This window comes from Coccinella septempunctata, chromosome 1 (assembly GCF_907165205.1).
Source record: "Coccinella septempunctata chromosome 1, icCocSept1.1, whole genome shotgun sequence".
Classification (NCBI taxonomy): Eukaryota; Metazoa; Arthropoda; class Insecta; order Coleoptera; family Coccinellidae; genus Coccinella; species Coccinella septempunctata.
The window spans coordinates 57,781,108-57,805,679 of record NC_058189.1 but is presented as its reverse complement, the minus strand read 5'-3'; the positions used below and the strand labels follow the sequence as shown (position 1 = coordinate 57,805,679).

The 24,572-nt window shown below is 33.8% G+C and overlaps 7 protein-coding genes across 7 annotated transcripts; 1 reads left to right on the top strand and 6 right to left on the bottom strand.

Moving 5' to 3' along the window:
- Positions 1-180: 180 nt before the first annotated feature.
- Positions 181-759, bottom strand: LOC123313002. Its single transcript, XM_044897659.1, has 2 exons — positions 440-759; positions 181-323 (listed from the first exon to the last, which is right to left on the bottom strand). The coding sequence occupies exons 1-2, from the start codon at positions 688-690 to the stop codon at positions 296-298; spliced, it is 279 nt and encodes a 92-aa protein (XP_044753594.1). The 5' UTR covers positions 691-759; the 3' UTR covers positions 181-295.
- A 287-nt stretch (positions 760-1,046) lies between these two features.
- On the bottom strand, positions 1,047-4,499 carry LOC123312984 (putative inositol monophosphatase 3). Its single transcript, XM_044897632.1, has 4 exons — positions 3,903-4,499; positions 3,600-3,748; positions 2,015-2,126; positions 1,047-1,294 (listed from the first exon to the last, which is right to left on the bottom strand). The coding sequence occupies exons 1-4, from the start codon at positions 4,351-4,353 to the stop codon at positions 1,065-1,067; spliced, it is 942 nt and encodes a 313-aa protein (XP_044753567.1). The 5' UTR covers positions 4,354-4,499; the 3' UTR covers positions 1,047-1,064.
- An 89-nt stretch (positions 4,500-4,588) lies between these two features.
- Positions 4,589-7,157, bottom strand: LOC123312968 (TATA box-binding protein-associated factor RNA polymerase I subunit B). Its single transcript, XM_044897610.1, has one exon. It carries the CDS (start codon positions 7,008-7,010, stop codon positions 4,689-4,691), a length of 2,322 nt encoding a protein of 773 aa, XP_044753545.1. The 5' UTR covers positions 7,011-7,157; the 3' UTR covers positions 4,589-4,688.
- A 261-nt stretch (positions 7,158-7,418) lies between these two features.
- Positions 7,419-14,544, top strand: LOC123308681 (U1 small nuclear ribonucleoprotein 70 kDa). Its single transcript, XM_044891452.1, has 8 exons — positions 7,419-7,725; positions 8,023-8,205; positions 8,468-8,530; positions 9,867-9,948; positions 10,825-10,926; positions 11,075-11,294; positions 11,662-11,912; positions 14,117-14,544. The coding sequence occupies exons 1-8, from the start codon at positions 7,582-7,584 to the stop codon at positions 14,248-14,250; spliced, it is 1,179 nt and encodes a 392-aa protein (XP_044747387.1). The 5' UTR covers positions 7,419-7,581; the 3' UTR covers positions 14,251-14,544.
- A 787-nt stretch (positions 14,545-15,331) lies between these two features.
- LOC123308674 (RNA exonuclease 5) lies at positions 15,332-18,699 on the bottom strand. Its single transcript, XM_044891443.1, has 6 exons — positions 18,525-18,699; positions 18,156-18,383; positions 17,425-17,894; positions 17,023-17,247; positions 16,174-16,558; positions 15,332-16,045 (listed from the first exon to the last, which is right to left on the bottom strand). The coding sequence occupies exons 2-6, from the start codon at positions 18,350-18,352 to the stop codon at positions 15,409-15,411; spliced, it is 1,914 nt and encodes a 637-aa protein (XP_044747378.1). The 5' UTR covers positions 18,353-18,383; positions 18,525-18,699; the 3' UTR covers positions 15,332-15,408.
- A 573-nt stretch (positions 18,700-19,272) lies between these two features.
- LOC123307439 (39 kDa FK506-binding nuclear protein-like) lies at positions 19,273-20,060 on the bottom strand. The gene is made up of 2 exons (XM_044889755.1): positions 19,784-20,060; positions 19,273-19,559 (listed from the first exon to the last, which is right to left on the bottom strand). Exons 1-2 carry the CDS (start codon positions 20,058-20,060, stop codon positions 19,273-19,275), a joined length of 564 nt encoding a protein of 187 aa, XP_044745690.1.
- LOC123312898 (damage-control phosphatase ARMT1-like) lies at positions 19,938-23,742 on the bottom strand. Its single transcript, XM_044897472.1, has 8 exons — positions 23,496-23,742; positions 23,338-23,443; positions 22,721-22,953; positions 22,172-22,319; positions 21,797-21,956; positions 21,080-21,622; positions 20,167-20,348; positions 19,938-20,110 (listed from the first exon to the last, which is right to left on the bottom strand). Exons 1-8 carry the CDS (start codon positions 23,582-23,584, stop codon positions 20,078-20,080), a joined length of 1,494 nt encoding a protein of 497 aa, XP_044753407.1. The 5' UTR covers positions 23,585-23,742; the 3' UTR covers positions 19,938-20,077.
- Between the last annotated feature and the right edge of the window lie 830 nt (positions 23,743-24,572).

Below are 24,572 nucleotides of genomic sequence, written 5' to 3'. Positions count from 1 at the left end.
ACATTATCAAGTCTAAAATTTTTATTCCCATATATAATACATTTTTATCACAGTTGTTAAGTTTTAGTGAACACAATTTTGCTTTCATCAAAGCAACTGGTACTTATTATTGAGCTATCATCTGTACTTTACACTTGAATAGTATATATCATATCCAAATGATATGATATTATCATATAATATTCTGAATCGACCAGGGATTAAATAAAAATTTATAAACTGAGCTGGTGGCCAAACAATCCATTCAGCAATATACAATGTAACAGATTTACTTCTAATTTCATTAATAATCTCTTTACCCGTTTTTCGTTCCAAGAGCCCAACTACAATAAACATATTTATAATTACAAGTGGCGAGCATATCAGTTGATCCAGTATTAACTTTTTCATCACTATAGGGAAGGAAGTACCAGGTATAATTTTGTCCAAATATACATACCAAAAGTGAGTCAAAGCTCCAGCAGATCCGCCAGAGATCGACATATTTTTAGTCCTCGTCAAATCAAAATTGTCCGATGTGCCTTTCGTAATTTCATATTGTTGCTCCACGATGTCTCCAGCTCCAGATAATGTGTAGGATATGAATACATTGGTGTAAAAAAGATACCTTCTCGAAAATGCTTTAATGGCAGTGTTTTTTATATTTTTGAATTCAAATGCTTTGAAAAAATGCCTTAAATTGGGACGCATTGCCCTTAAAATTTTATAGGTTATATCATGTTGACATTATGTAACGTGACGTAAGGTCAACCAATCAAATAAAAGATTATATTGTCAAAGAGATATCTCTTTAATTTTTGGATGCAAATGCTTGTAGCTCGAATAGTTATAGTAATTTTGTCTAGGTGCCGCCACAAATTGCGAATCCGAAAAAAACAAAGATATTACACATGTGTGTAATATCTTTGGAAAAAAAACGATTTTTTAAGTTTTTCAAGAACAAATGCTGCATCAATCAATATTGAAACTCAATAGTGTGGAGCGCAGAATGATGCTGTAGATCTTGAACAAATTCTATAGAACCTTTTGTTTATATAAAATATCCATTTGTTTAAACCTTTATTCTACAATAATCCTATAAATTTGTCGTGGTTATTCAAAGTTGCAATCAATCCGTTTTCGTTTATCACATTAGAATTCTTAGAATAATCAATATTTCTCTGCTCTCTGTCGGTCATCTTTCCACCAAGTGCGTCTAGAATTGCGTTTCCGGCACAGATATCCCATTTTTTAATAGCAGTAATATGGAGGTATGCATCCACCTCTTTGTAGGCTACTTGCAGAGACTTATAGCCTGAAACATCAAATAAATAATAAGTACATTTGACATCTAGTAATTTGTAAAAAAAACAAAACAAATAGATCTGCTAACATTAGTAATGGAACATATTTTCAGAGTGGAGGGTTGTATTACTTCAAAGCAAAAATTGATGTTAAAATATGTTTCTTTAATTATAAATAAAAATTATTGAAAATAAAGAAGAGATATATGCATTATTACCTACAGTTTTTGATTCTGATATAAGCAGAGCCTATTTTGTTCAGCAGCAATTCTCTCAAAATCGATTATAAATACAAAAAAATATCTAAAAAAGAAAAGTTCTGGAATATACCTACTAGCTCACTCTAAAATCTCAGAAAATATCACTATAGATTTTTAAAATTATTGGGCATGTTAGATCATGTAGAACCTCAATATCAATGCATTTTTCAAATTTGAGCCAAATATGTCAAAAACTATAGAAGTAAGAAAAAATTCAAACTTTCAAAATTATTCTGGGAATATAACACTGAAATTACAGTTTTGGATTTCGAAACATCCTGTATAATAGGAAATCTGTGAAAAAAAAAACACAAGTTGCTTCAAATTCCAGTACCTTTTCAATTGGATTTGGAAATCAGTTTTCTTAAGTTAAAAAAAATTTGAATGATTTGAAAATTATTTCAGTTAATTTTCCTCTCATAATTGAAACACAAATATTTTATAAAAATGATTAAATCCCTTTTATCTTACCAGCTCCTGCTGCTTCGATAAGTTCATAATTCGTAAGTTTTTCATTTAGAATTTCCTTGATTTTTCCACTATGAGATCTTGATATTGAAATCTTCACATTTTCACCATAAACCTTAAAAAAATCATCATTGGAAGTTTTGTAATTGGAACTCAATTTCATTGTTTCTATCACACATTCTCTCTCTAACTACAACTAAAAGCATTATTAAAATTATTATAAATATCTTCATTCTTTTATTATTTGTTCATTGTCCAATTCTGTCAAAATATTACCAGGTATGTATTTCCTGTTTGGATAAGGATAGTTATATTTTACACATATGGCTCTATGTTAGGTGCATTATTTTGATTAGTTGTTTCATATAATTATATATATACTTCATTCAAATTTATTTTAGCAGTCGGTTGGCCATGAAATAATTTTCTCAAGTTTTTGTAACTAGAACGAAGTTAGGTTGGCACTCATGAAATGTCATTAATGTCATAACGCCGTTGCCACAACTAATATCAATTTTTATTACGAAAATGCCGAAAGTGATAGAAAAAAGAGACAGGATTTCAGGTAGTGCTATTTAGAATTCAGGTCCGCTCATTCAAATAGTCATATCCTGATATTCAAAAATCCACAATACGTCAGACGGTAGAGAACATATTCAATGTAAGAGAATTTATATAATGTTTCATCTGAATCTAAACGACATATATTTCAGCTGGATATTTCCACAATCAGAAAGATTGTGAAGGAAGAGGATGACAAAGAATTTCCTTCTACTGGGAGACCCAAAAAAGTGGTGGCATTTGAGAATTTTATGTTTGAGTGAATTGATGCGAAAAGTTTACTTTCGATTTTCGATAAATGTCATCGGAGAATAAGTTCCTTAAAATGGATTTTTCTATTTTTCATTTGACTTGTCCTATACAATGTAAATGTCTTAAGGTACTAATAAATACCTATAATTATTATTATTACATCAATGTATTAAGATGAATAGCCACAAATTTGCGCAAGTTGCCCTGTTACTTGTTTATTCATGTGAAATTTTTGTTCAAAGGTGAAGTTCATCTTAACTTGAAACTTCCTTCAATTCCTTTTACTTCCATTGATGCAAGATGATTTTTGTGGCATCATATGCATTTCATCTTCGAGTTATTATTTTTGAAATCTACAAATGATGTAAGCCAAAGAAGATAACGAACATTAACTCTCCTCAAGCTGGTGCATATTATGATATACTGATCTCTTGTATTTTCCATGCAAATAACTGGATTTGGTATGCCTTCAATCAGTTTGTATAAAGTTCAATTATGTTCGTCACATATTTTCCGAAGAGATTCGACATTGTGATTAAATACGTAATAACAGAAACTTTTACGTAGAACGGGCAACATAGCGTTGATTTAAAACCCAAAAGTGTTTTGACAAGCGTAATAACCCCACATTTTCGTACTATACAGAGTGAAATGTGTCAAATTTCCATGGCCAACCGACTGCTAAAATAAAAGTGAATGAAGTATAGATATAAGTACTTTCCCTTCAACTATTTCAAAAAATTGCAGATTTAGTTCATCAGTCTGTTACTTTTACCTTCTTATTAGTATCCAGATCAGCAGATCTAGACTTCCCAACCCAAGCCCAAGAAGTGATATTCTCAAATGGCTTATGAATGACTCCAATAATAGGTTTACCATTTAAAGCGATACACACCATAGTAGTAACATATTGATACAATTTTTCTGAAATTCAAAAGTAAAATTAGTGGCTGTTGGCAACTGATTTATTACAACAATTTCAGTGTATCCGTTAATTGAAGTTGAATGTGTTATTATCATTTTCATTATATTATCCTGATTCTATTTCTAGTCTATACAATAATAGAGTAAATGAAACCTGTAAATTCATGAGTTGCGTCCAAAGGGTCAATCCAAATTGTTAAATCATCTGCTTTGACCCACTCCTCTTTTACATAATCCAAGTTACTTGAATCATGTTTGATAAATTTCTCCATTTCATCACTAGGTGAACATAACGTATCTGACTCTTCAGATATTACATTCAAACTTGGAAAATGATGTTTGATTGTCTTAACCATTATACAATGTGACAAATAATCTGCACTGGTTACTTTGTCTTCTAAGCCTTCTTTAGTTAGCCCTTTATTTTTTATAATCAAGTTATTTCTATTTTCAAGAATAACATTTCCTCCACTTTGAGAAGCATATATGGCCAAACTGAGGGCCTCTTTCAGGTTAATTATTCGACTAGACTTTCTTCGATGTATTATGTATATAATAATCATACAACTGAATATCCCAATAATTGTGGTTTTATTGATTCTCATAATAGTTTCGATAATTCAGTCAAACTAATTCAAAAATATAATTTTATTAAGGTATAAGTAAGGCTAACGTTAAAAACATAAAAAATTTTTCGATCTAAGGTTAGTAAAAACAAAAACAATAACCGCGTTCGGATTGCTCTGTATCACCAAAGAGGTTAAGTTAATCTTTGACTTTGGTAGGTTGCAGAGACAAGTATGTTGTCTATGTTGGTATCACAGTTCAAGAATTATACAATTAAAAAAAGAAGTATATTTAATGAGTCATGTAAAAAATTAAATTATACAATCAAATATTGGGTATTACATTATATTAAAATGTAAAGAATCACCTGCAATTACCAATGGTTGACCGCTTTTGAAACAATTTTCTTCATCAAGACATCATTATGAATAGTATCAATATTATCATTTCCAATAGTTTGGTAGGATTCTCCATACAACAAATATATTTCAGTCAATGTAAATTCCTCTAATAATTCTTGTTCTGTCTGTTCACCTATCCGAGCCATCTCTTTCAAAACAAATTGAAAATTATATGGATATGTACCCAAATGCTCTTCAAAAGTATCTTTTGATAAAAGTCCCAAATTAAAATGAGTATTCACCCAATAGCACTCATAAGGAACCAAGTGCACATATTTTTTTTTTCCTGATTTTCCACCACTAAAACCCAATTGATTTTCTATTTCTTCCGACCTTAATGAGAATCTGTGGTATTCCTGAAATTTTTTGATATAGTCATCCTTTGTGGTAGTCAAATTTGAAGATGACTTTTTCTTCTCCAAAGTCTGTTTCTGAGTGGTTCGAAGCTGTACAACACTGAATTTTCTATCTTCTCTCAATTTTTTAGAACGTTCTGTATCCATGTTAATTAGTTTATGTTGCTTGATGTTTTCATTAATACCCCCTAACTTTATTTCAACTTTTTTTCCTTTTCCTAGTAAATTGATGTATTTTGAAGGATTTAATATGAAGTCCAAGTTACAGTCCTGAAAACTCCTCTTCAGAATATTTTTTTCTTCCTCACCATGGATACAATAATCATCTAGTAAAGTTTTAACATAATCCTTAGAAGGAGTAAATGATGGTTTGAAATAAATTGCATCTTCTATATTTGATTGACGATCTTTGAGTTTTATCAAGAGTTGTCTACAATCTTGACCTTTTACACTTGTTTTATTATCAATGTCATCTTTTTCATACTCTGGATTTTTATTGATTAAAAACTTGACAAACGCTCCAGAATTTTTGAACTTCTTGTTCTCAGAAAATTCAGTAGGAAAATGATTTGTTTTCAAGGCATGCTTGCGATAATCTATATATTGCAACCATTTCATAAAATCAAACATGTTCAATTCCATATCAGCATTATTCAAAGTAGAAGCATTCTCAGAAAGGTATTTTTCAGTTTTTCCATCAATTGAAAAAAAAACTTTCAACTGGAAAAGAATGAAACTCAAAGCTCTTCCTTCATAATTGGGAATTACTTTTGTATTCTCATCAATTTTCATTTTTGGCAAAGTGATAACCAAAGAATTCAAAGCTCTTATTTCAATGATACGAGGTAAATTCAACTCGCTGCAAAATCTCTCTATTAACAGAGCCAAGTTTTGGACTTCTAGATAAGCTAGAACATCCAAAAATTTTGCCATGTGTAATGTGGATTCTCTTAAACTAGCACTTGTGAGGCAAGATTTTCTTGGGGCTGTTTGAGTTAGAAAATTGTCACTCACCTCTTCTGGAAAAAAATGCTTGAAACTATTGAAACTCAGATGTCCTTCTCTTATGAAACGAAGCATATCAGCTAATTGAATTTTTGACTTTGTCAGTAGCAAGCCCAAATAAAGAATGGAATATATTTTATTAATTGAGAGCAAATGAGAACTATTTTGATACTTTTTTGATGCTTCACTATAAGAATTCCGATGACATGACAGATTATTTTCAAAATCTTCAGAATGCTTTTTTAGGTGTCTTTTAGACTGTCTTCTCCTCAACTCCTTTTTAGCATATTTATTGAACTTTAATGGGAAGGATGAGTGGCTTGATTTTTGAGATTGATTTTTCAAACTTTCCACAGTTTCATCCAAAATAGAATTATCAACAGACTTGGATAGTGAGTAATCATGTTGAGAATTGAATAGAAGTCTCTTTTTTTTCGAGTACTCCCTCATAGAACTAACCGAGCCAAATGAACTCAAATCAGCATTACTTGATTTACATGACTTTCTCTTCTTTTTTCTCTTTCGATTTATGCCATAAACAATTTCTGCATCGATTTTTGTGTTGACAGCTTGTAGCTTAGGTTTTTCAGAGTTAATCACTTCCAGTTTCAATAAATACTTAAACCATAGTTTTTTCACTACACTTCTGAGCAGCAGATCAGCTCCTAAAATCAGTAGTTCTTCCGTCATTCCTTTGATTACATAATTATAGCATTCCCAGGTTGTTAATTTAACTTTTTCCAAGATTTTGGTTTCTTGTTTGATAGCAGTTTTGGTGCTCAATATTCCTTGTAATTTTTGATCATGCTCATCCTCCTCAAGCTCCTGTATGTCTTGTCTCCGAGTCTGACATTCCGAACAATGGTAGAAACCAAAAACCAATTCGAAATTTATACCACCACATGTATCACACGGTTGAGTGTTTTCTTCCATTTTTCAAAACAAATCTGGGTATGAAAGTTTCTTGTTCAAGTACATTTGTTATGGTTCTCGAATATAAACAATACTAATATTTTCATCATTATATCTTATATCTATCACTGAAAATTTTTCATCTCTGTTTATTTTATTGTGAATCAGTCCGTGCAAAACTACATAGGTTAGAATTTTAGTGCCGCGAATTTTAAAATCTAGTACCAAAGAGGAATCTTTGCTAGTCATAGACCAAATTATTGTGCTAGTAACGATTGCTGTTCTTATTCTTTTTAACAAAGATCTAATCTTTGCTTTTTGAATCAAATGTAATGTAATCATTGAACTAAAGAAAGTTCTCTAGTTCAATGAATGTAATCTGTATTTCTATGCTCTCTGCTCTGATTCTGTTCTTTTTCTATGGTTTGCTTCTTTGGCTAGCTGTTGGCTTGACTTGAGTGACCATAATGGTTGCTGCGAGTAGTTGATATGAAAAAAATTTCTGTTTTATAATTAAGGTTCAAGCAATATGAAGTTTTGATGTAATCAGAAATCTTTTATTGGATAATTCGTTATTTATAAAATATTTATAATGACTCAGTATTTGCCACCAAACTTATTAGCCTTGTTTGCTCCACGAGATCCCATTCCTTATATTCCTCCCGCAGCCAAATTACCACATGAGAAGAAAAACAGGGGATATTTAGGCGTCGGACAGTTTCTCAATTTATTCGAGGTAAGTTTTCCGCGGCATCTTGAAAATATTTGGCACCTTGCAAACTAAGCCCAATTACAAATGGCGGCTGATTAGGAAAATAATCTTAGTTGAATAATAAAATATTTCTAATTTTGGCGAGGAAATTGTATTTTTGATAGTTTTATTCAACCACATTTAATATTCGCTTATGTGATATTCCTTGGATCTAAGAATTCAACACATTCCTATTTCCTATATTCCTTTGTTTCCTACAACACTAACACTACGTTTTGGTTAAGGTTTGTTCAAATTTAAAGCTAATATGAATTTTTCTAGGATCCCAAAGATACACCACCGCCAACCAGAGTTGAGACCAGAGAAGAAAGATTAGAAAGACGAAGGCGTGAAAGAGCTGAACAGGTTGCTTATAAATTAGAGCAAGAAATTGCTGTTTGGGATCCAAATAATGTACAAAATTCAACAGCTGATCCCTTCAAAACCCTTTTCATAGCAAGAATAGTAAGTATTGCATATACATTTATATTATATACTTTTTAGTGCTCTTGTCATGACTTTCCTTCCTTGATTTCAATATGTAGTTATATACTAAGAATATGTGCTGTGGTCACAATTTTCAAACATTTGAAGTTGATTAAAATTATCAGTCGAATTTGTAATTAAAATAATTATAATATGTATTTTTTTTAATATAAACCTGCTGATTAGATTGCCTTATTGCTAATTGTACAGTGTTGTTTTATATTCAATTATTTTTATTCAGAACTATGATACCTCAGAATCCAAACTACGAAGGGAGTTTGAAGTTTATGGACCAATCAAGAAGGTAAGACATTTCTCATTAATTATCCATAGTGATTTCTTCATTCAAACAGAACTTCATGGGTGTAATCTTGTCCAAAACAAAATGTAACCCATCCTGCGTTGTTCACAGAAAAAAATTGACTCAAAATTTTTCTGTATGTAAACTCAGGAAAATTATGTACTCTGTTAATTCTTTGTGAATAATCTGAAATGTATTCATAATTGCAAAGCAGAGCAACAGTTTCACTATATCATACTTCTGTAGGCTTATAAAATTATCCATTATCACTGCCCAATCAAACATGAATTCGCTTAAGTAGTTGAATCGAAACCTGCTGATAATCTGATAGTTTATCTATATCACTACGGACAGCAAGGCCATGCTGAGGTAACTGGAATCACACTGCCAGGCATCTCTGCTGACTTGGGGGCAATAAAGTGACTGCTATGGGTACCAGGGTATTGTGGTGTTGAAGGAAATGAAAAAGTTGATGAACTTGTAAAAAGCGCATCAAGGTTAACACCTGCTGGACCAGAACCTTTCTGTGGATATATAAGGCAGTGGTCCAACAATGGGAGTTGAACAACAGAATAACCCTCTGGAGAATCACTCCTGGATTTACTCAGTCAAAGAAATTGGTTATGATTTCACCGATCACCAAAAAACTGCTGAAGCTGTAATGAGCTGAGCTTCAGGTGATGGTGGGACTGCTGATGGGGCACTGTTAGTACAAATATCATTTGTACCATATGGGAAAGTCAGCAAATGAAATTTGTAGGCTCTATGGATCAGAAGCAGAAACAGCTGAACACATGGTATGCAAGTGTCCCGAGCTGGCTGGCCTAAGAACCATTCATATGGGGAAACCGGTCCTGGATGCTCACGAGGTAACGGCTAAGGCTCCTAGGGATGTTGTCGGTTTTATCAACACCATTGGCGACCTCCTTGGGTTCCTATGAATGAGTAGGGTAGAGAACAAAAGATCTGCATGGTCTCAGTTCCCGAAAGGATGGCCAATCAAATAATAATATTGCCATTCTATATATCTTGTGAACCAAATGGAATAAAGAAAGAATTTCAATGGCACAGAGCAGCACAAACCTACCACAATTAGTCATAAAAAAAAGAACATCTCTAAAATGAAAAGTGCTTGGCACTCTGCATCCACATTTCACTTCTCGAATCAGATAGCATGACCTAGCATTTTTTTTTCTTTCTGTTCATATTATAGCTGTTGAAATCTGATTATTATTTTTCATCAGTATCATTCCAAAAATGTTTTGAAATGTATATTGAACATTATTCGTCAACTCTCTTCTATCTTTGTATTTAATGTGGTTTCGGATTCTTTTTTCAGATATTCCTTATCCATAACAGTGTCAATGGGAAACCTAGAGGGTATGCTTTTATCGAATACGAACATGAACGAGATATGCATTGTAAGTATAGGACATGCATTGGAAACAATCGTCAAGAGGGCCACTTTAATGATTTGACTTTGTTACGGGCCGTTGGTAGTTCAATCGACTTGAATCACTACGTGTTTTATTAGGGTGGGCTTTAAAGTGGTCTTTTTAATAGATTACTAGTCACTGTAGCCGGCGATGAGAAAGTTTTTGTTTCAACATTGGACACAATCTCTGAAATTAATTTTTTTTCTATTTTATACAGTATGAGCTGCTGGCAACTAGTGCCGTTTATCCCCAAAGTTCTGCTTTTTGCTGGCTAGATAGGTTTGTATGTGTGGTAAGAACCCTACATACAAATATAATCATTGTCTGTTGGGGTTATAAACTTGTTTAAGTAAATTTTCCAAATTTTTCCAACAATTCTTCTTTTGCAATTTAAAATTGTATTTCATGAAATGACATAGAATTTAATTTGGGTATTTGCGCTCCGTAAGTAATTGCGCACCAGGTAATTCTCATAAAGGAGACCCCACTGCTGTTCGAGATGCTTTTTATAAATCAGTTACGTCTTTTTCACTTTTGATGTTTAATTACGTAAGTAACTGGGTAGGTATATTTCATTTATACCTATTATTACATGTTTTCCAGACCAAAATTAATCCGTGATTGAACTGTTTGATCGCGCTACATATCCGCACACCGTGTTTTGGAAATCAAAAATTTGAACACTCAACGACAGCTTATTCAATCTGAAAATCCCATATATTCATGAATAAATAAAGATTATATCATTATCAATACAGAATGACTCGAGAAAACTTTGCATTTTGAAGTTCCAAATGAATATATGGGATTTTATTTCCTTACATTGATTGTTCCCGTGATCGGATACATTGTATTTTCCAGCTGCTTATAAACATGCAGACGGTAAGAAAATAGATGGTCGTAGGGTTTTAGTGGATGTTGAAAGGGCTAGGACAGTAAAAGGATGGTTGCCCAGGAGATTAGGTGAGTTTTGACCGTTAATTCATTTTGGAATTACAATTTGTAACAATAACAGATATTTGGCATAGTAAACCAAAATGTGAAATTCGTGCTGATTTAATTCATGATTATTTTGTATTGTTTTCCGATTTCACCCCTAGTGTTTTTTAAGGTGGCGGACTCGGAGGAACAAGACGTGGAGGTCCCGATGTAAACATCAAACATTCTGGACGTGAAGACAACGAGCGTGAAAGGGAAAGGTATAGGCTTGAAAGAGAGAGGGAGGAAAGGGGTGTGAGGGAGAGAGATCGGGAAAGAATATCCTCGTTTGACAGAAGGCGGTCTCGCTCCAGAGAAAGGAGGAGGAGAAGTAGATCCCGTTCGCCCAGAAGGTAATTTAAATATTAATATTGAGAGCACTAATATTATGTTGACGGAAAAAACTAAACGAAATTTGCGATAGAGTGAATAAAGTAACTAACAAAATTCATGTCATCGTTGTTGACTATTTTCTAAAAAATGCTGGAACAGGTTCATTTTCATTTCAAATCACTGAAGTGTATACCATTGACCTCAAATATTAAAAATTCACATTATATAAACGAAGTTCTGCTCCGCTTGAAAAATTTACTCTTATGACTGGATACAATCATTTTGATAAGGTAACCATTATCAGGCATTCGAAGATGTAAACTTCAACAAAAATTTTTATTTTAATTAGATTTTTCCTTTATTCTGATATATTATTTTTCTCTGCAGAGAAAAGAGAAGACGCAGCAAAGAGCGCGTAAGAGAAGAATTCGATGAGAGTTTCGAGAGACCTAGAGAAAAAGAACGTGAAAGGGATCGTGACCGCGAGAGGAAAAGAAGAAGGTCTAAGTCTAGAGATAAGGATCGCGACAGGAAACGTGACAGGAGGGAGAAACGCGAAAGAGACAGGGGAGAGAGGTTAGAATACATAAAAACCGATGATGGAGGTGAAATAAAGGTCAAGGAAGAACCTATTGATGGTAAGTAACACCAACCTCAGATCATCCTTTTTTTGCATCGAAAAAACCTTTTTGTTCCACTGTTTGAAAAATGTTGATGAAATAACTCAATAATCATCATTATATGAGAAATTGATTTTGTGACGATTATTATCATCGCTATTTTCTTCAATAAACCTGTTTCACATTATTGATTCAGGGCTGTAGGAGTAGCAAAAGAAGCAATGCAGAAGTTCACAGGGCTGCTAATCATTAAGCTTAGATTAAGTAGCAGTATAGGCTTCTCACAATTAATAACTTTCGTCTTATGTCTAGTATGATGCTCAACATCAATGTTTTACATGAACAAAATAATTTATAACCAGTTCGTACAAAACTGGTTTTCAAGATCGTCTATTCCATCCTGTGTTGTTCACGGAAAAATGTTTCTATAATTTTTCTGTATGTAAACTCAGGGAAATCATGTGCTTTGTCTATTCTTTGTGGATATTCCGATATGTATTCATAATTGCAAGACAGAGAAACAATTTTCAATAACTGCTATGCGTTATTATAGCATTTAAACTGCATTTCAAAAGTTGAGGATACTGATTTAATTTCTGCGACCCCTTCATTAACAGAAGTTTTACTGTTTACAGATTTTGAAAAAAATGATTTATTCCCAGTAATAAAAAATACAATACTTGAAAAGAGAAAATAACCGAAAATTTGTGTCTATAGTTGATGTTTTTTAGGTGGTTGAGTCAGTTGAATTTCTCTTATTTGTAAATTACATGTTGTTATAGGTTCTCCCATTGGGGGAATAACAATATTTATTATCCTTTACTTCAGATTGCTCATCAAAATATTTTGGTTTGATGATTATTATCATCAATACTTTCTTCAATAAACCTGTTTCTCATAATTGATTGAAGGCTGTAAGAGTATCAAAAGATGCAATGCAGAAGTTCACAGGGCTGCTAATCATTAAGCTTAGATTAAGTAGCAGTATAGGCTTCTCACAATTAATAACTTTCCTCTTATGTCAAGTATGATGCTCAACATCTGCATTCTGCATGAAAAGAACAATTTATAACCGGATCGTACTAAACTGGTTTTCAAAATCGCCTATTCCACCCTGTGTTGTTCATGGAAAAATGTTTCTATAATTTTTCTGTATGTAAACTCAGGGAAATCATGTCTTTGTCTATTCTTTGTGGATATTCCGATATGTATTCATAATTGCAAGACAGAGAAACAATTTTCTATAATTGCTATGCTTTATTTTAGCATTTAACCTGCATGTGAAAAGTTGGGGATACTGAATTAATTCATGTGACCCCTTCATAAAAAAAATTTCTACAGATTTTGAAAAAAATTATTTATTCACAGTAATAAAAATACAATACTTGAAATAAGAAAATAACCGAAAATTTGTGTCTACAGTTGATGTTTTTTAGGTGGTTGAGTCAGTTGAATTTCTCTTATTTGTAAATTACATGTTGTTATAGGTTCTCCCATTGGGGAATAGCAATATTTATTATCCTTTACTTTAGATTGCTCATCAAAGTATTTTGGTTTGATGATTATTATCATCGCTATTTTCTTCAATAAACCTGCTTCACATCATTGATTTGAGGCTGTAAGAGTAGCAAAAGAAGCAATGCAGAAGTTCACAGGGCTGCTAATCATTAAGCTTAGATTAGGTAGCAGTATAGGCTTCTCACAATTAATAACTTTCGTCTTATGTCAAGTATGATGCTCAACAACTGCATTCTGCATGAAAGAAATAATTTATAAGCGGATCGTACAAAACTGGTTTTCAGAATCGTCTATTCCATCCTGTGTTGTTCACGGAAAAATGATTCTATAATTTTTCTGTATGTAAACTCAGGGAAATCATGTGCTTTGTCTATTCTTTGTGGATATTCCGATATGTATTCATAATTGCAAGACAGAGAAACAATTTTCAATAAATGCTACGCAATCTCAAAAGTTGAGGGTACTGAATTAATTCATGTAACTCCTTCATAAAAAAAGTTTTACATTTTACAGATTTCGAGAAAAATGATTTATTCACAGTAAAAAAATCAAATATCCAAAAATTTGTGTCTACAGTTGATATTTTTTAAGTGGTTGCGTCTGTTCAATTTCTCTTATTTGTAAATTACATTACCATTGGGGAACAACAATATTTATTATCTTTCACTTCAGATTGCTTATCAAAATATTTTCGTTTTTTTCAGACTACCCTGAGTACCCCACATATGATCATCAGGTACAAGTGAAATATGAAGAAGATGAAGAAAAGTATCATCCAGATAATGCAAATGGAAGTCGTCAGTATGACGATGAATATGAAGAAGGTGAAGCATATTAATAATTTATGTAAGGCTTTATATTTTTTAGAAACTTACTTCCTTTAAATTAAAACTTTCATGATCAGTTATGAAAGCAATTGGGATTTCGGATTGATGTGAATTGATGAGTTTGTTTATATTTCACCATTAAGAACTTTCATAACTGAGATTACTTTTAGGAGTGAACTCATTTGTCTTAGATCTAAAATCGATTTATTAATTGAAGAAATAACATTTCTATGTATCTTAGGTATATTTATGTAGAAATTATATTAGTCCACCAATTTACTAAATAAATATGATGAATTACTCTCCTTTTCCATTTCATTAAATACTAAATGAAGACCAACACAGAACACAATTTAATTAGTTGTTTGATGAGAGGCCAGCCAAGTTATTTTCTGGGTTGGAAATACTCCAAAATCTAATTATTTGAAAATAATTATTACCTACATCTATGAAGGAAGAAATAACCCATTTGATAAGAGAATGTTTTAATCTCAACTCAGGTTACAAAATCAAACAAGGAAAATGTTTTTAAACAATAAGGTTGACAATTTTGCTTGCCAACAAAACTGTTCATGCTGAAGCTCCCAAGTGATTATTTTCACATCCTGAAAATAATGTATTTGTCATTGCAGTACGTTAATTAATTCATCAAGATTTTTCTTCATCTGCTGAGGTTTCTGTTTTCATCTAAATATATGGAAATACATAAAGAAAATGAAATTTATCAACAGGCATTAAAGGTAGGTAACTGATTCAGTTAAGTTGAATACAATATTTGTGTAAAGGAGATTCTATCAAACATTTCCTCGCGTGACAAAAATTCAGGACCCTTCATAATCAAGACAACAAAATCAATTCAATTTCTTCTAGATTATTGTGGGAACACATACTGTGATCTGAATAAATTTAATATACCAACAAAAACCTCTTAAAGCACTTTCAATTAGTCGTTCATCATTGTATAAATTAAGGTCCAGTGTTCAGATTTAATGATTCCAATTTTTTGTAATGAATTTTCATATTTTGTAGTAATGATGGGAGCAATAGACAAATTGAATACCTTCTAGTTGTACACAATAATAAAAAGTACAATAAACATACAAAAATTAATTTAATCATGTAACATTATTCTTCATTACAATTTATACATCATATAAGAGTTTGAACACTCAACAGTTACCCCTCACTTGAATGAAACAGCAGGCATTACCTCCTTCTTTTTGACCCCCGAATATCACAATACATAAACCAGGAGCGGCTGTGTGATTGTACACGTCTTGAATCCACTGATCCACCGTTCTTATAGTCTGTGTTGCATTCTTCGTATCTAATTGAGTTTCTGGTATTCTAATATGAGCAATATTCAACGACTGTTGCAGAAGAGATCCACAAAATTTTTTCACAACATCTTTGTTCGAATTTTCAGAGTAAAACTTGATTTTGGAATCTTGTTTAGTCTCTGAACCCTTATCCACATAGTATTTATATTTGGCACACACATCTTCTAAAGCTGTCAAAGACGCAGATTTCTCCATTCGTGTAACTTGCTTCAGCATACTTGTTGCATAATTACGATTACCTAATTCCGGATAGCAGCGAAATTCATTCTCTATACCGCCTAAAACAGCATCTCCAAATGTGATCGATTTCCTTAGTTTCAACTGGGCGAGTTTCAAACTTGCGCTACTGTCTTCTGTTGAACAATGCCCTTTTCTACTCTCTTGAATTTTTTCAGATAAAAATTCCCTTGCCAACGTTTGAAGTCTAGTCTTCCTTGTCCGATCTCCAGTTATGTTGAATATAATACTGTGGAACAAAAGCATGCTATATTTCAACAGAAAATAAAATGAGTGAATTTTAGTAACATATCCACTTAATGAGATTTCCATTTCCATTTGTCCATACAAATTTTACATGGAAAAAAGGGGACTCACCTAGTATCAATTATATATGGATGCATCATTTTCAGAGCATGTAAATCGTTGCTCAATGATTGCCCAACCAAAATGGCATTAGCTGGCAATTTCTTCCTCAATATTTCTTGGACGTCCTTTAGGCGGGTGGTGACATTTTTCATTAACTTTGGAGTTATACCCGAATACCTTGTTAGATAATCGACTATTTTATTGTGGGGCTTAACTAAAGTTTCATAGAAAACATTTAATTTCTCATCCACTATGGATACTCTGGTGAGTTCTAATTCGCCGGTAGATGTCTTGCACATTTCACAATCCACACCGAACATTGGACTGAAGGGAGTGACCTCCAAATACTTATCTTTGGTCAAAACATAGCCATCATATTTATGTTCCATCAAACCTGAAATATAGCAATGTAGCAGATGCGTATTGAACTCAAAACAATTTTTGAGTTATTGATGAATCACCTAACAATTCACATATCACTAGAGATTAATAGGCCATTATTCACTGGTTACCTATGAAACATTTATTAGGAACTTGAGATTTATGAGCCATTATTCAGTGGTCTATCAAACTTCCCAGTAACAACCAAAGACTGAGGCTCTCAACACAGAAATATTGCTATATTGAAAGGTCAGAAGTGAGTAACAAGGTATTAAAGTGAATATAGATATTTAAGAGGACATGAGATATTTTAGAAATAATTGTTTCACAATTATGGATGAAGAACAGTATCCAACTTTCATAATATGGGTATTATTCATCTGCATGAATAATAGCCATCATAATATGCTTGAGGAATAATATTATTCTATTTTTCTAAAGACCAAGTTCATTCTTTCAATAAAACATTCTTCTTACCTTTAATTGGAAGGGGAAAGTTTTCTTCGACAAGTTCCCAACCTGATAAAAGTAACTGTGTTCTTGGAAACTTGTCTGAAGGGGGAAGTTCACTGTTGTTTTCTGAGTTTGAAATGTCTTCTTCAATGGGGAATAAGTTTCTCACAGTGTCAAATAAGTCTTCGCTTTTCATTACTGCAGATTCTAATGTACCATATTCATTAATGAATTTTTTCATTTGAGTACCTAAAATAGGTGAAATAAAAGAGCATATATGTATATATGAAAGACAAGAATGGCTGTAGCTTAAAGTTTTACTGAGACATCGAGCAATAAGCTGCTAATTCACACCATACATAAATCTTTCGATACTCGGTGAAAGCTAATTCAAAAATCTTCTAGATTATTGGAAAATTTACTTACTTGTAATTGGTACCATGGAGATTTCTTTGATAATATCTCCCCTATATGAGAATGGGGACAACACTTCTAATTTATGTTGAAATTTAGAAGACAAGAATTCAAAACTACTTTCATATGAACTGAAATGGTACATAGAGAGATTTTCAACAACTAAAATGTTTGTATTCAAAAGTCGATTGTACTTTTCCAAACAACACCATCTAGCTGGGGAATAGGGAGCATGTACTCCGATTTGTGAGTAGAGAATTAAATGCTGCACATCGGAAAGAAATAAGGGTATTCTGCTTTCAGTTTCAGTTTTCAGTGAGGCATTATCCCCGATTTCACGTAAACGGAAATTTGGATGCTGCCTCATTTTTGTAGTATGCTCTCTCAGCTTTTTCTTTAGGGCTAGAAACTCTTCACCTGATAATTTAACTTTACCAGATGGTCCAATTTCACCAATTAATGGAGGGTTGTATAAATTTTCTCTGAAATATGGAATCTTAATTAGTATCACAAACACAAAAGTTGTATAACTCTGTCTTATTCATAATAATGCAGTACTGCCCTTTCAATGTTGAAAAAATAGATAATTAAGGCATGTTTTTTCTCACTAAGTTACACAGTATCTTATCTTCTTATGGTTGATAAAAAAATCTTATAATATCAATCACAGCTTGATGAATTGGACATTTTTTGATGTATTTCAAAGTTCTGAATCTCTGATGAGTACATTTAGAAATACTTACGTATCTGTTCTGAGACGTTTAGTTTTTGGTTCAACCACTGTATCAGTAGAATTTATTTCAGTAGCTACAGTATCCAACTTTTGTTTCTTTTTAAAAGCACGATCATATTCATTCAATTTGGAGATTTCCCATAATGCGGCCATTTTTTTCTTCTTGTTTTCAATTCTTTGAGTTTTCTTTGATGATGTTGTCTTCATAATTTAGCAAATAATTCCACAAATGATTGGACTGCAAGAAATTGGTTCAACATATAATCTAGATGTGAGAAATTGACAAATAACTAAATATATATGAAATTATATTCTTGAATTTGCCACATTACTGATATTCAAAACCACCATGGTTTTGAAAAGATATTTTTCAGCTCACCTTAGACATTTGGAAAAATTAGAATGACAATAATAACACGAAATATTTCAAAAGAATTGTATGTAATGAATAATCTTCTACTTCATCAACTTATAATTTTTACACAAGCAGCTCAAATAAATACTGACACACATGCTCTGTCAGCTCTGTTGAAAAAAATTGTCATTCAAGAAATTCACGCTTCTAACCTATCATGACAAATAACCATAGATAAACATTGAAATGCTACAATCCCTACAACATTGAACTCTATGGTTCCCATAGAGTTCCTGTGATTACTCCACAGAACACTCAAGGATAACTCCATAGGTCACTCCTTGTCTTTTCACAGAGTATCAAGTACTTACCAAAGAGGTCCTCTAGTCCTCTTCGTACTTACCCTTTGATGCTTACACATAGAGGTTGTCTCTGGAGATTAATAATTTATTTTTAGAGAAATCATAGCGTAATTCTTTTCAGGCTCTCATTCCGACAAAAAGGAAGTTCGGTAATGCATATCCGGGATAAAGCGGTAACCCGTGACACTACTACTCTTTAGTATTTAGTAGTAGTAAATTTCTTTGAAGTTTATGTCGAAAATTTTCATTCAAATTGAGCTACATCTTAGAATAAAGAATAATTCACGGATAGCAAAATCCGTGAAATCAAAGAGGAACCTGGTAAAATACATTGAATGAAGAATGAATAAATAATAAGCAGGTAGGTATTTTAATTTACTGAAGACTAAGTTTTTATATTCATTTTATGATCACTCTGGAGCCTCTTCCCCATCAACTTCTGGGGAGCGTTCAATGCTAACTTCACTCGGTGATTCAGGTTCCCTTTCGGCATTTCCATCTCCAGGGCTTTCCTCTTCAATAGGAGGCATAGTTTTAGCTCCTTCGGATTTGTCTGCAGACGTTGACGTGGGGGAATCCTGTTCTTTTTCAATATTTTCTTGATTACCATCGTCGACTTCCATACTTCCATTATCTGAATAATTAATATCTTCATCTGTCTCACCTTCATCAAGCCCGACAGACTGCTTTTCATTATCTGTAAATTAACACAATTTTTCTCCCTTTATTTTATTGCCTATTCATTATAATTCTATATGCTTGAATTATAAGCGGTTATGTTCAAGGGGCCTTTTCAAAATTCATCATAAATTCTAAACGGATATTGGATCATGTGACACTAAACTCGAACAGTAATTGGTTTCGATTGGTTCATTCTGTCACTTGACGCAATTCACATTGTTGTCCGGAGATATTGATTACCTTCTACTACTTGATCATGATCAGTATCCTCTTCATGTGGTAGAAGTTGCTCCGACGCCTGATCACCTTCCTCTGTTGCGGTTTGATCTTCGTGTGTTTCCTCGGGCAAATTGTCTTCCGTCGTTTGTTCATCTCCTCTTGGGTGTTGCTCCTCTACCTCCTCTTCCCTAGCCTCAAATTCACTCGGTTGACCTTCTAGCTCATCTACATGTGTTGATTCCGGTTGGTTTTCCTCCCCCCATTCATTGTCAACTTCTTGCGCCGTTTGCCCAACCATCCCAGCTATTACCTGAGCTACGTCGTCGCCTCTGCTTTCTTCTCTTCGTTCTGTGAAAAAAATGAGTTTTCCATTCTATCCATTACATAGACATGTAATGACTCACCTTACCCGATTCTCCCAAATCTCCCCCACCGGCTGGTGGTCCGTCTTCTTCGATTTCTTCCCCTTCCGTCGCTTCAAACGGTGCGCTTCCACCCTCCGCGCCTGGATCAGGGGGGAACACCATCTCCTCTTGGGGTGGCTCGACGTATATGGTGTCGCAATACTGTATTACACCGTAATTACCTAAAAATAGATTTGATGGATTTTAACCTGAAGCGCTTCAGAGTTCAAAGTTTATCACGGAACTTCAATATGCAGACGACTGCGCACTTATCGCTAGCAGCCCAGAGGATCTACAGATAATGTTGGACACCTATAAACATATATACGAAGCTTTAGGCCTTAGACTCAATATCGACAAAACCAAAATCCTGGTAAGTCCGCCAGAAAGCCTTCAAACAGATATCAGCCTGGAGAATGAAACTATCTAGATCAGGCCAGTATAAGCTGTTTAAGGATACACTACATGACTACATCAATCCCTAAAATCAGTTAATGCCAATCATAACTGTGAACAACTAGCGTTAGACAGATCACAGTGGAGGTCTATGGTGCACAGTTATAATGGAGACTCGAGAAGAATACAGCGGCGGCCAGATCTGGTTGGTGACTATCCATGCCCGGAGTGTGGAAGGATCTGTAGGTCACTGTTGGGTCTCTTCAGTTACAGGAGGGCACACAGTCGCAAGTAGCCCTAAGAAATTATAAGTCTGTTCTTTTCTTATGTCTTTTTGTAGATTTATTCCCGGTAACGGGGAACAGCAACGAAAGAATGAACACCGTAATTACCTAAAAATAGTAGGTGTACAGAGAAGGGAAAATTACAAATTTCGCATTATTAGAAAAAGGGCCAGACCAAATTTGATCTGGAAGCCGAAAAATCATCCACGATTTAGCAATTTGATCGGACTCACCAGACTCCTTCCAATTCACGTCAGCTCTCATACACTTGTCGGCCACGTCATCCGGTATGCCGCATATAACGCCATACTTTATGGTCCTCAGAACGCACAGTTTCGCCGGAAGGAAACCCCTGAGTCCCTGATCGACTGGAGTGTTGGGATCCCAGTTGATGTCGCCGAACAACTTTCGGTAGTTTAGGTCTCCCTTGAAGATGATCAGATTCGCCGAGGCGAGCCGGTTGTACAGCTCGGGGGCGTACGTCGTCATGGTTGTGAAGTCGAGGGGTAGGTGCCAAAAGGGGCTGTCCTCGAATTCCCAGGTCTTGTTGGCCAAATACTCGTCCCAACGTTGTCCCAGACAACGGAGATGAGGATCGACGTGCTTCTTCAGCGTTTGTATCATCCAAGTTGCGTCGTTCTTGGTCACGTCGGACACGTAACTAGGCATGGATTTCATATGGAAGGTAACGTGAGAGGTGAGTCCTTTGGTGGTGAGCATATCAGAGAGGCAAAGGTCGCAGAATAGCTCGTATCCTGCGTTGTCTAGCACATATGCTGTAAGTTGAACATACATTGTTTATTTAAGATCCGACAAAAGGCAGGGGGTGATTCCTTGAAATTGACAGTTTTCATAAATGATTGGTGAGTTGATCGAAATGGCCGACTTACAATAAATTAAAATAAGTCTATTGTTGTAGCTGAAATTTTATATTTTCTTCGCTATCTTACCAATAGAGTCATTATCGCGGTTGCTGCGAAACGCTTCCCAAATGGCCTCTGAATGATCGCACACCACATTTGGCTCCAATTTCCTCGCCATGTTGAGATGAAGTCCCTGCTCGACACCCTTATTGACAGAAAGATCGTACTTGTTCGCCCATAGGGTTATCTGTGATTAAAAAAGCATCCTCGAATTCAACGGACGATCAAATTATTGAATCCAAGCAATTTAATTTAATGACCGTTATGTGAACTGGATGAATTTAAATCTTGAAACGCCCATTATACGAGTAAAAATAAACGCATACATTCATTTACTTGAATTTTTTCAGTTTTTTTCAGCAAATATATTCATTTCTTAACATCTAAATAGGATTAACTCACCTTCATTAAGTCAAATATAGCATCTTTGTCCGATATACATTCGCAACCTTCTTCCATGTGTATTGCCAATTCGCGCATAATTGGTATAGCGTCGTCAAAAGCATCCTCTTTAAATTTTTTGAAGTAATCGTAATCCTGAAGTATTTTTCTGTAGGGAAATTAAAGAAAAAATTCGTCGTGTCGGCTATGGATTATTGAAGATTGGTATTCTATGGGTAAACCATAGACTTAATAAATATTATTATGTCTATGGTGTAAAACGTAAAGTGCTTAGCTTAGTCAATGACTAGCTTGAAATTCCATATAAATGAACTATTTATTGCAAAATCCGCAACGCTAACTGGGCTGTTAAAATATAATAGAATTGCCCAATAATCACAAAATGTGATGAATGAAGCTAGGCACAGAATTTCAACCACAGAACACTAATATAAGTTCCATGGTTGCCACAGAACAACAAAAAATGATCACAGATAACAGCGTAAATTTTTGTTTTTTCTGGTTCCGAAATTGGTCCATTAACTTAACTATTCGCATCAGCGTACTCACTTTTTCTCGAAAATCATGCGGAGTCTGCGATACAGATATGCTTCCGCATATAGTATGGTTGTGTTATAGGGTGAGCTATGTCCGTCCTCTGCTTTTCTTCGTTGAAGATAATCGTTGAAAATCGCAGCATCCGGATCGTTCGATACGATAGGGGTGAGTTCTCGGTTACTCTGTAGTTCATATTTCAACGCAGCTAATTCATCCACGGTTTTCTTCAGTTCCTCTCGGACAGGCTGAAAATTTAAAATCTTCAGGGGTGTGCACATTGTATTCTTCCTGTTTATCTATCCTCAAACAATTTAGACTTATTTGAAAGCGGGTTTCGCCGAAGGCACTTATATACCCCGTATATAGTGTTATATCTTAGGCTAGTCAGTCTTTCAGTTTTAATGTCATCCTAACAAATCAATAGACGGCATGACTATTCCTCAAGGAATCATTTCCTTAGGACATAGAAAAAGTCATTAAACTTATTAATTGCAATGTGGATACTTCGTGAAAGAAACCAAACACTTGGACCCAATTGGCCTCTCTGGCATTGAAGACTTCGTCTACTTTTTAATCGGTACGAATATTGCGGATTGATACTTAAAAGCTGACTTCATGACCATACATACCTCACCGTACTGTTTAGCAAGAATGTCTCTTCTTTTCATCAAATCTTCCATAATTCTCTTAATTATCACAGGAAATCTTTCTCGTACCGAGTGAAAGGCGAAACTCCTGAAATAATTTCATTTCAACTATTTGTGATTTTAAAACTTGTAAAAATTACCTTTTGAAGAACGCACTTAGTGGTACCATTCGTGGAGTTTTGATGTCTATACTCCTATGGTACTTGCAATTGCACGGACATATCGACATGTTGCAGGCGGTTTTTCAGTTTGAAGGATTGAATATGATACCTTTTCGATCAATAGAGTTATCGCATGGGGACTTTGGAATGATTTCTGGGAAGGAAATTTACTGAAATTTTGACATGGTATGAATGACATTCAGAATAAATGAAAAATAGATTCTGAAGCAGTAGTCCTGGATCATTAAATTATTCCTTTGATGTAAATGTTTGATAGGCATTGAACTAAAGAAAGTTAGTTCAATGTTGATACGTTTACGGATATTCGTCCTGGATCAGTTATTGATGTAATATCTGTATAATAATGATTGGCAGTTTCCACAGCTTATTAAATTATTGATGCTGGTGCCATTTCTGATGATCATGATTTTCATTTCATTTCATAAGTAGAGTATATGGCAGAGAGATGAAAAATGCTGTGCTCAGAGATTGGCTGTGCTGCTAATTTTTAATGGTTTGCACATTGAGCGCAATGCTCCTCTTTCGGAAGAGAAGAACAAACCTGATATTTCTTAGAGAACAATGGATAAGTGAAGATATAAAAGAGTATCATAAATTTGTGAAAAAAAAACAGATTATGTATATCATTTTAGTTATTGATTTTCATCAAGTATCATCCACATCAATTCAATATAATAAATTTGTATTCTCTGCTAGAGTAACTTTATCATAGATTAATAAAACAGATTATGTATATCATTTTAGTTATTGATTTTCATCAAGTATCATCCACATCAATTCAATATAATAAATTTGTATTCTCTGCTAGAGTAACTTTATCATAGATTAATAAAACTTTATATTTATAATAATCTGTGGTTTCGGTAAGATGTACAATCATTGACGATCCGAAAATGCCTCTGGTTGGTCGATTATTCAGAATTTCAACATAATCAACCGAATTTCACTAATAGGGGCATCAACAACACCTAACAGAGAGAAGAGAGAGTAATTTCAGAGACTCTGGTAATTTCAAAGACTAAAAAGATTGTCAGG

What these genes read in the sequence shown, in the direction of transcription:
- LOC123312984 (XM_044897632.1), bottom strand. Translation starts at nt 4,353, where the DNA reads ATGAGAATCAATAAAACCACAATTATTGGGATATTCAGTTGTATGATT. An exon ending in ATCTGGATACTAATAAGAAG is followed by an intron (nt 2,127 to 3,599) that starts GTAAAAGTAACA and finishes GATTTTTTTAAG; the next exon opens with GTTTATGGTGAAAATGTGAA. An exon ending in TATCGAAGCAGCAGGAGCTG is followed by an intron (nt 1,295 to 2,014) that starts GTAAGATAAAAG and finishes TTGATGTTTCAG; the next exon opens with GCTATAAGTCTCTGCAAGTA.
- LOC123312968 (XM_044897610.1), bottom strand. Translation starts at nt 7,010, where the DNA reads ATGGAAGAAAACACTCAACCGTGTGATACATGTGGTGGTATAAATTTC.
- LOC123312898 (XM_044897472.1), bottom strand. Translation starts at nt 23,584, where the DNA reads ATGTCGATATGTCCGTGCAATTGCAAGTACCATAGGAGTATAGACATC. An exon ending in CCGCGATAATGACTCTATTG is followed by an intron (nt 21,623 to 21,796) that starts GTAAGATAGCGA and finishes TTCAACTTACAG; the next exon opens with CATATGTGCTAGACAACGCA. An exon ending in CGTGAATTGGAAGGAGTCTG is followed by an intron (nt 20,349 to 21,079) that starts GTGAGTCCGATC and finishes ATCTATTTTTAG; the next exon opens with GTAATTACGGTGTAATACAG.
- LOC123313002 (XM_044897659.1), bottom strand. Translation starts at nt 690, where the DNA reads ATGCGTCCCAATTTAAGGCATTTTTTCAAAGCATTTGAATTCAAAAAT. An exon ending in GGAGCTTTGACTCACTTTTG is followed by an intron (nt 324 to 439) that starts GTATGTATATTT and finishes TGTTTATTGTAG; the next exon opens with TTGGGCTCTTGGAACGAAAA.
- LOC123307439 (XM_044889755.1), bottom strand. Translation starts at nt 20,060, where the DNA reads ATGGTTGGGCAAACGGCGCAAGAAGTTGACAATGAATGGGGGGAGGAA. An exon ending in TCATGATCAAGTAGTAGAAG is followed by an intron (nt 19,560 to 19,783) that starts GTAATCAATATC and finishes GTTAATTTACAG; the next exon opens with ATAATGAAAAGCAGTCTGTC.
- LOC123308674 (XM_044891443.1), bottom strand. Translation starts at nt 18,352, where the DNA reads ATGAAGACAACATCATCAAAGAAAACTCAAAGAATTGAAAACAAGAAG. An exon ending in AAACGTCTCAGAACAGATAC is followed by an intron (nt 17,895 to 18,155) that starts GTAAGTATTTCT and finishes TCCATATTTCAG; the next exon opens with AGAAAATTTATACAACCCTC. An exon ending in CTCCATGGTACCAATTACAA is followed by an intron (nt 17,248 to 17,424) that starts GTAAGTAAATTT and finishes CACCTATTTTAG; the next exon opens with GTACTCAAATGAAAAAATTC.
- LOC123308681 (XM_044891452.1), top strand. Translation starts at nt 7,582, where the DNA reads ATGACTCAGTATTTGCCACCAAACTTATTAGCCTTGTTTGCTCCACGA. An exon ending in ATGGTTGCCCAGGAGATTAG is followed by an intron (nt 10,927 to 11,074) that starts GTGAGTTTTGAC and finishes GTGTTTTTTAAG; the next exon opens with GTGGCGGACTCGGAGGAACA. An exon ending in AGATCCCGTTCGCCCAGAAG is followed by an intron (nt 11,295 to 11,661) that starts GTAATTTAAATA and finishes TTTTCTCTGCAG; the next exon opens with AGAAAAGAGAAGACGCAGCA.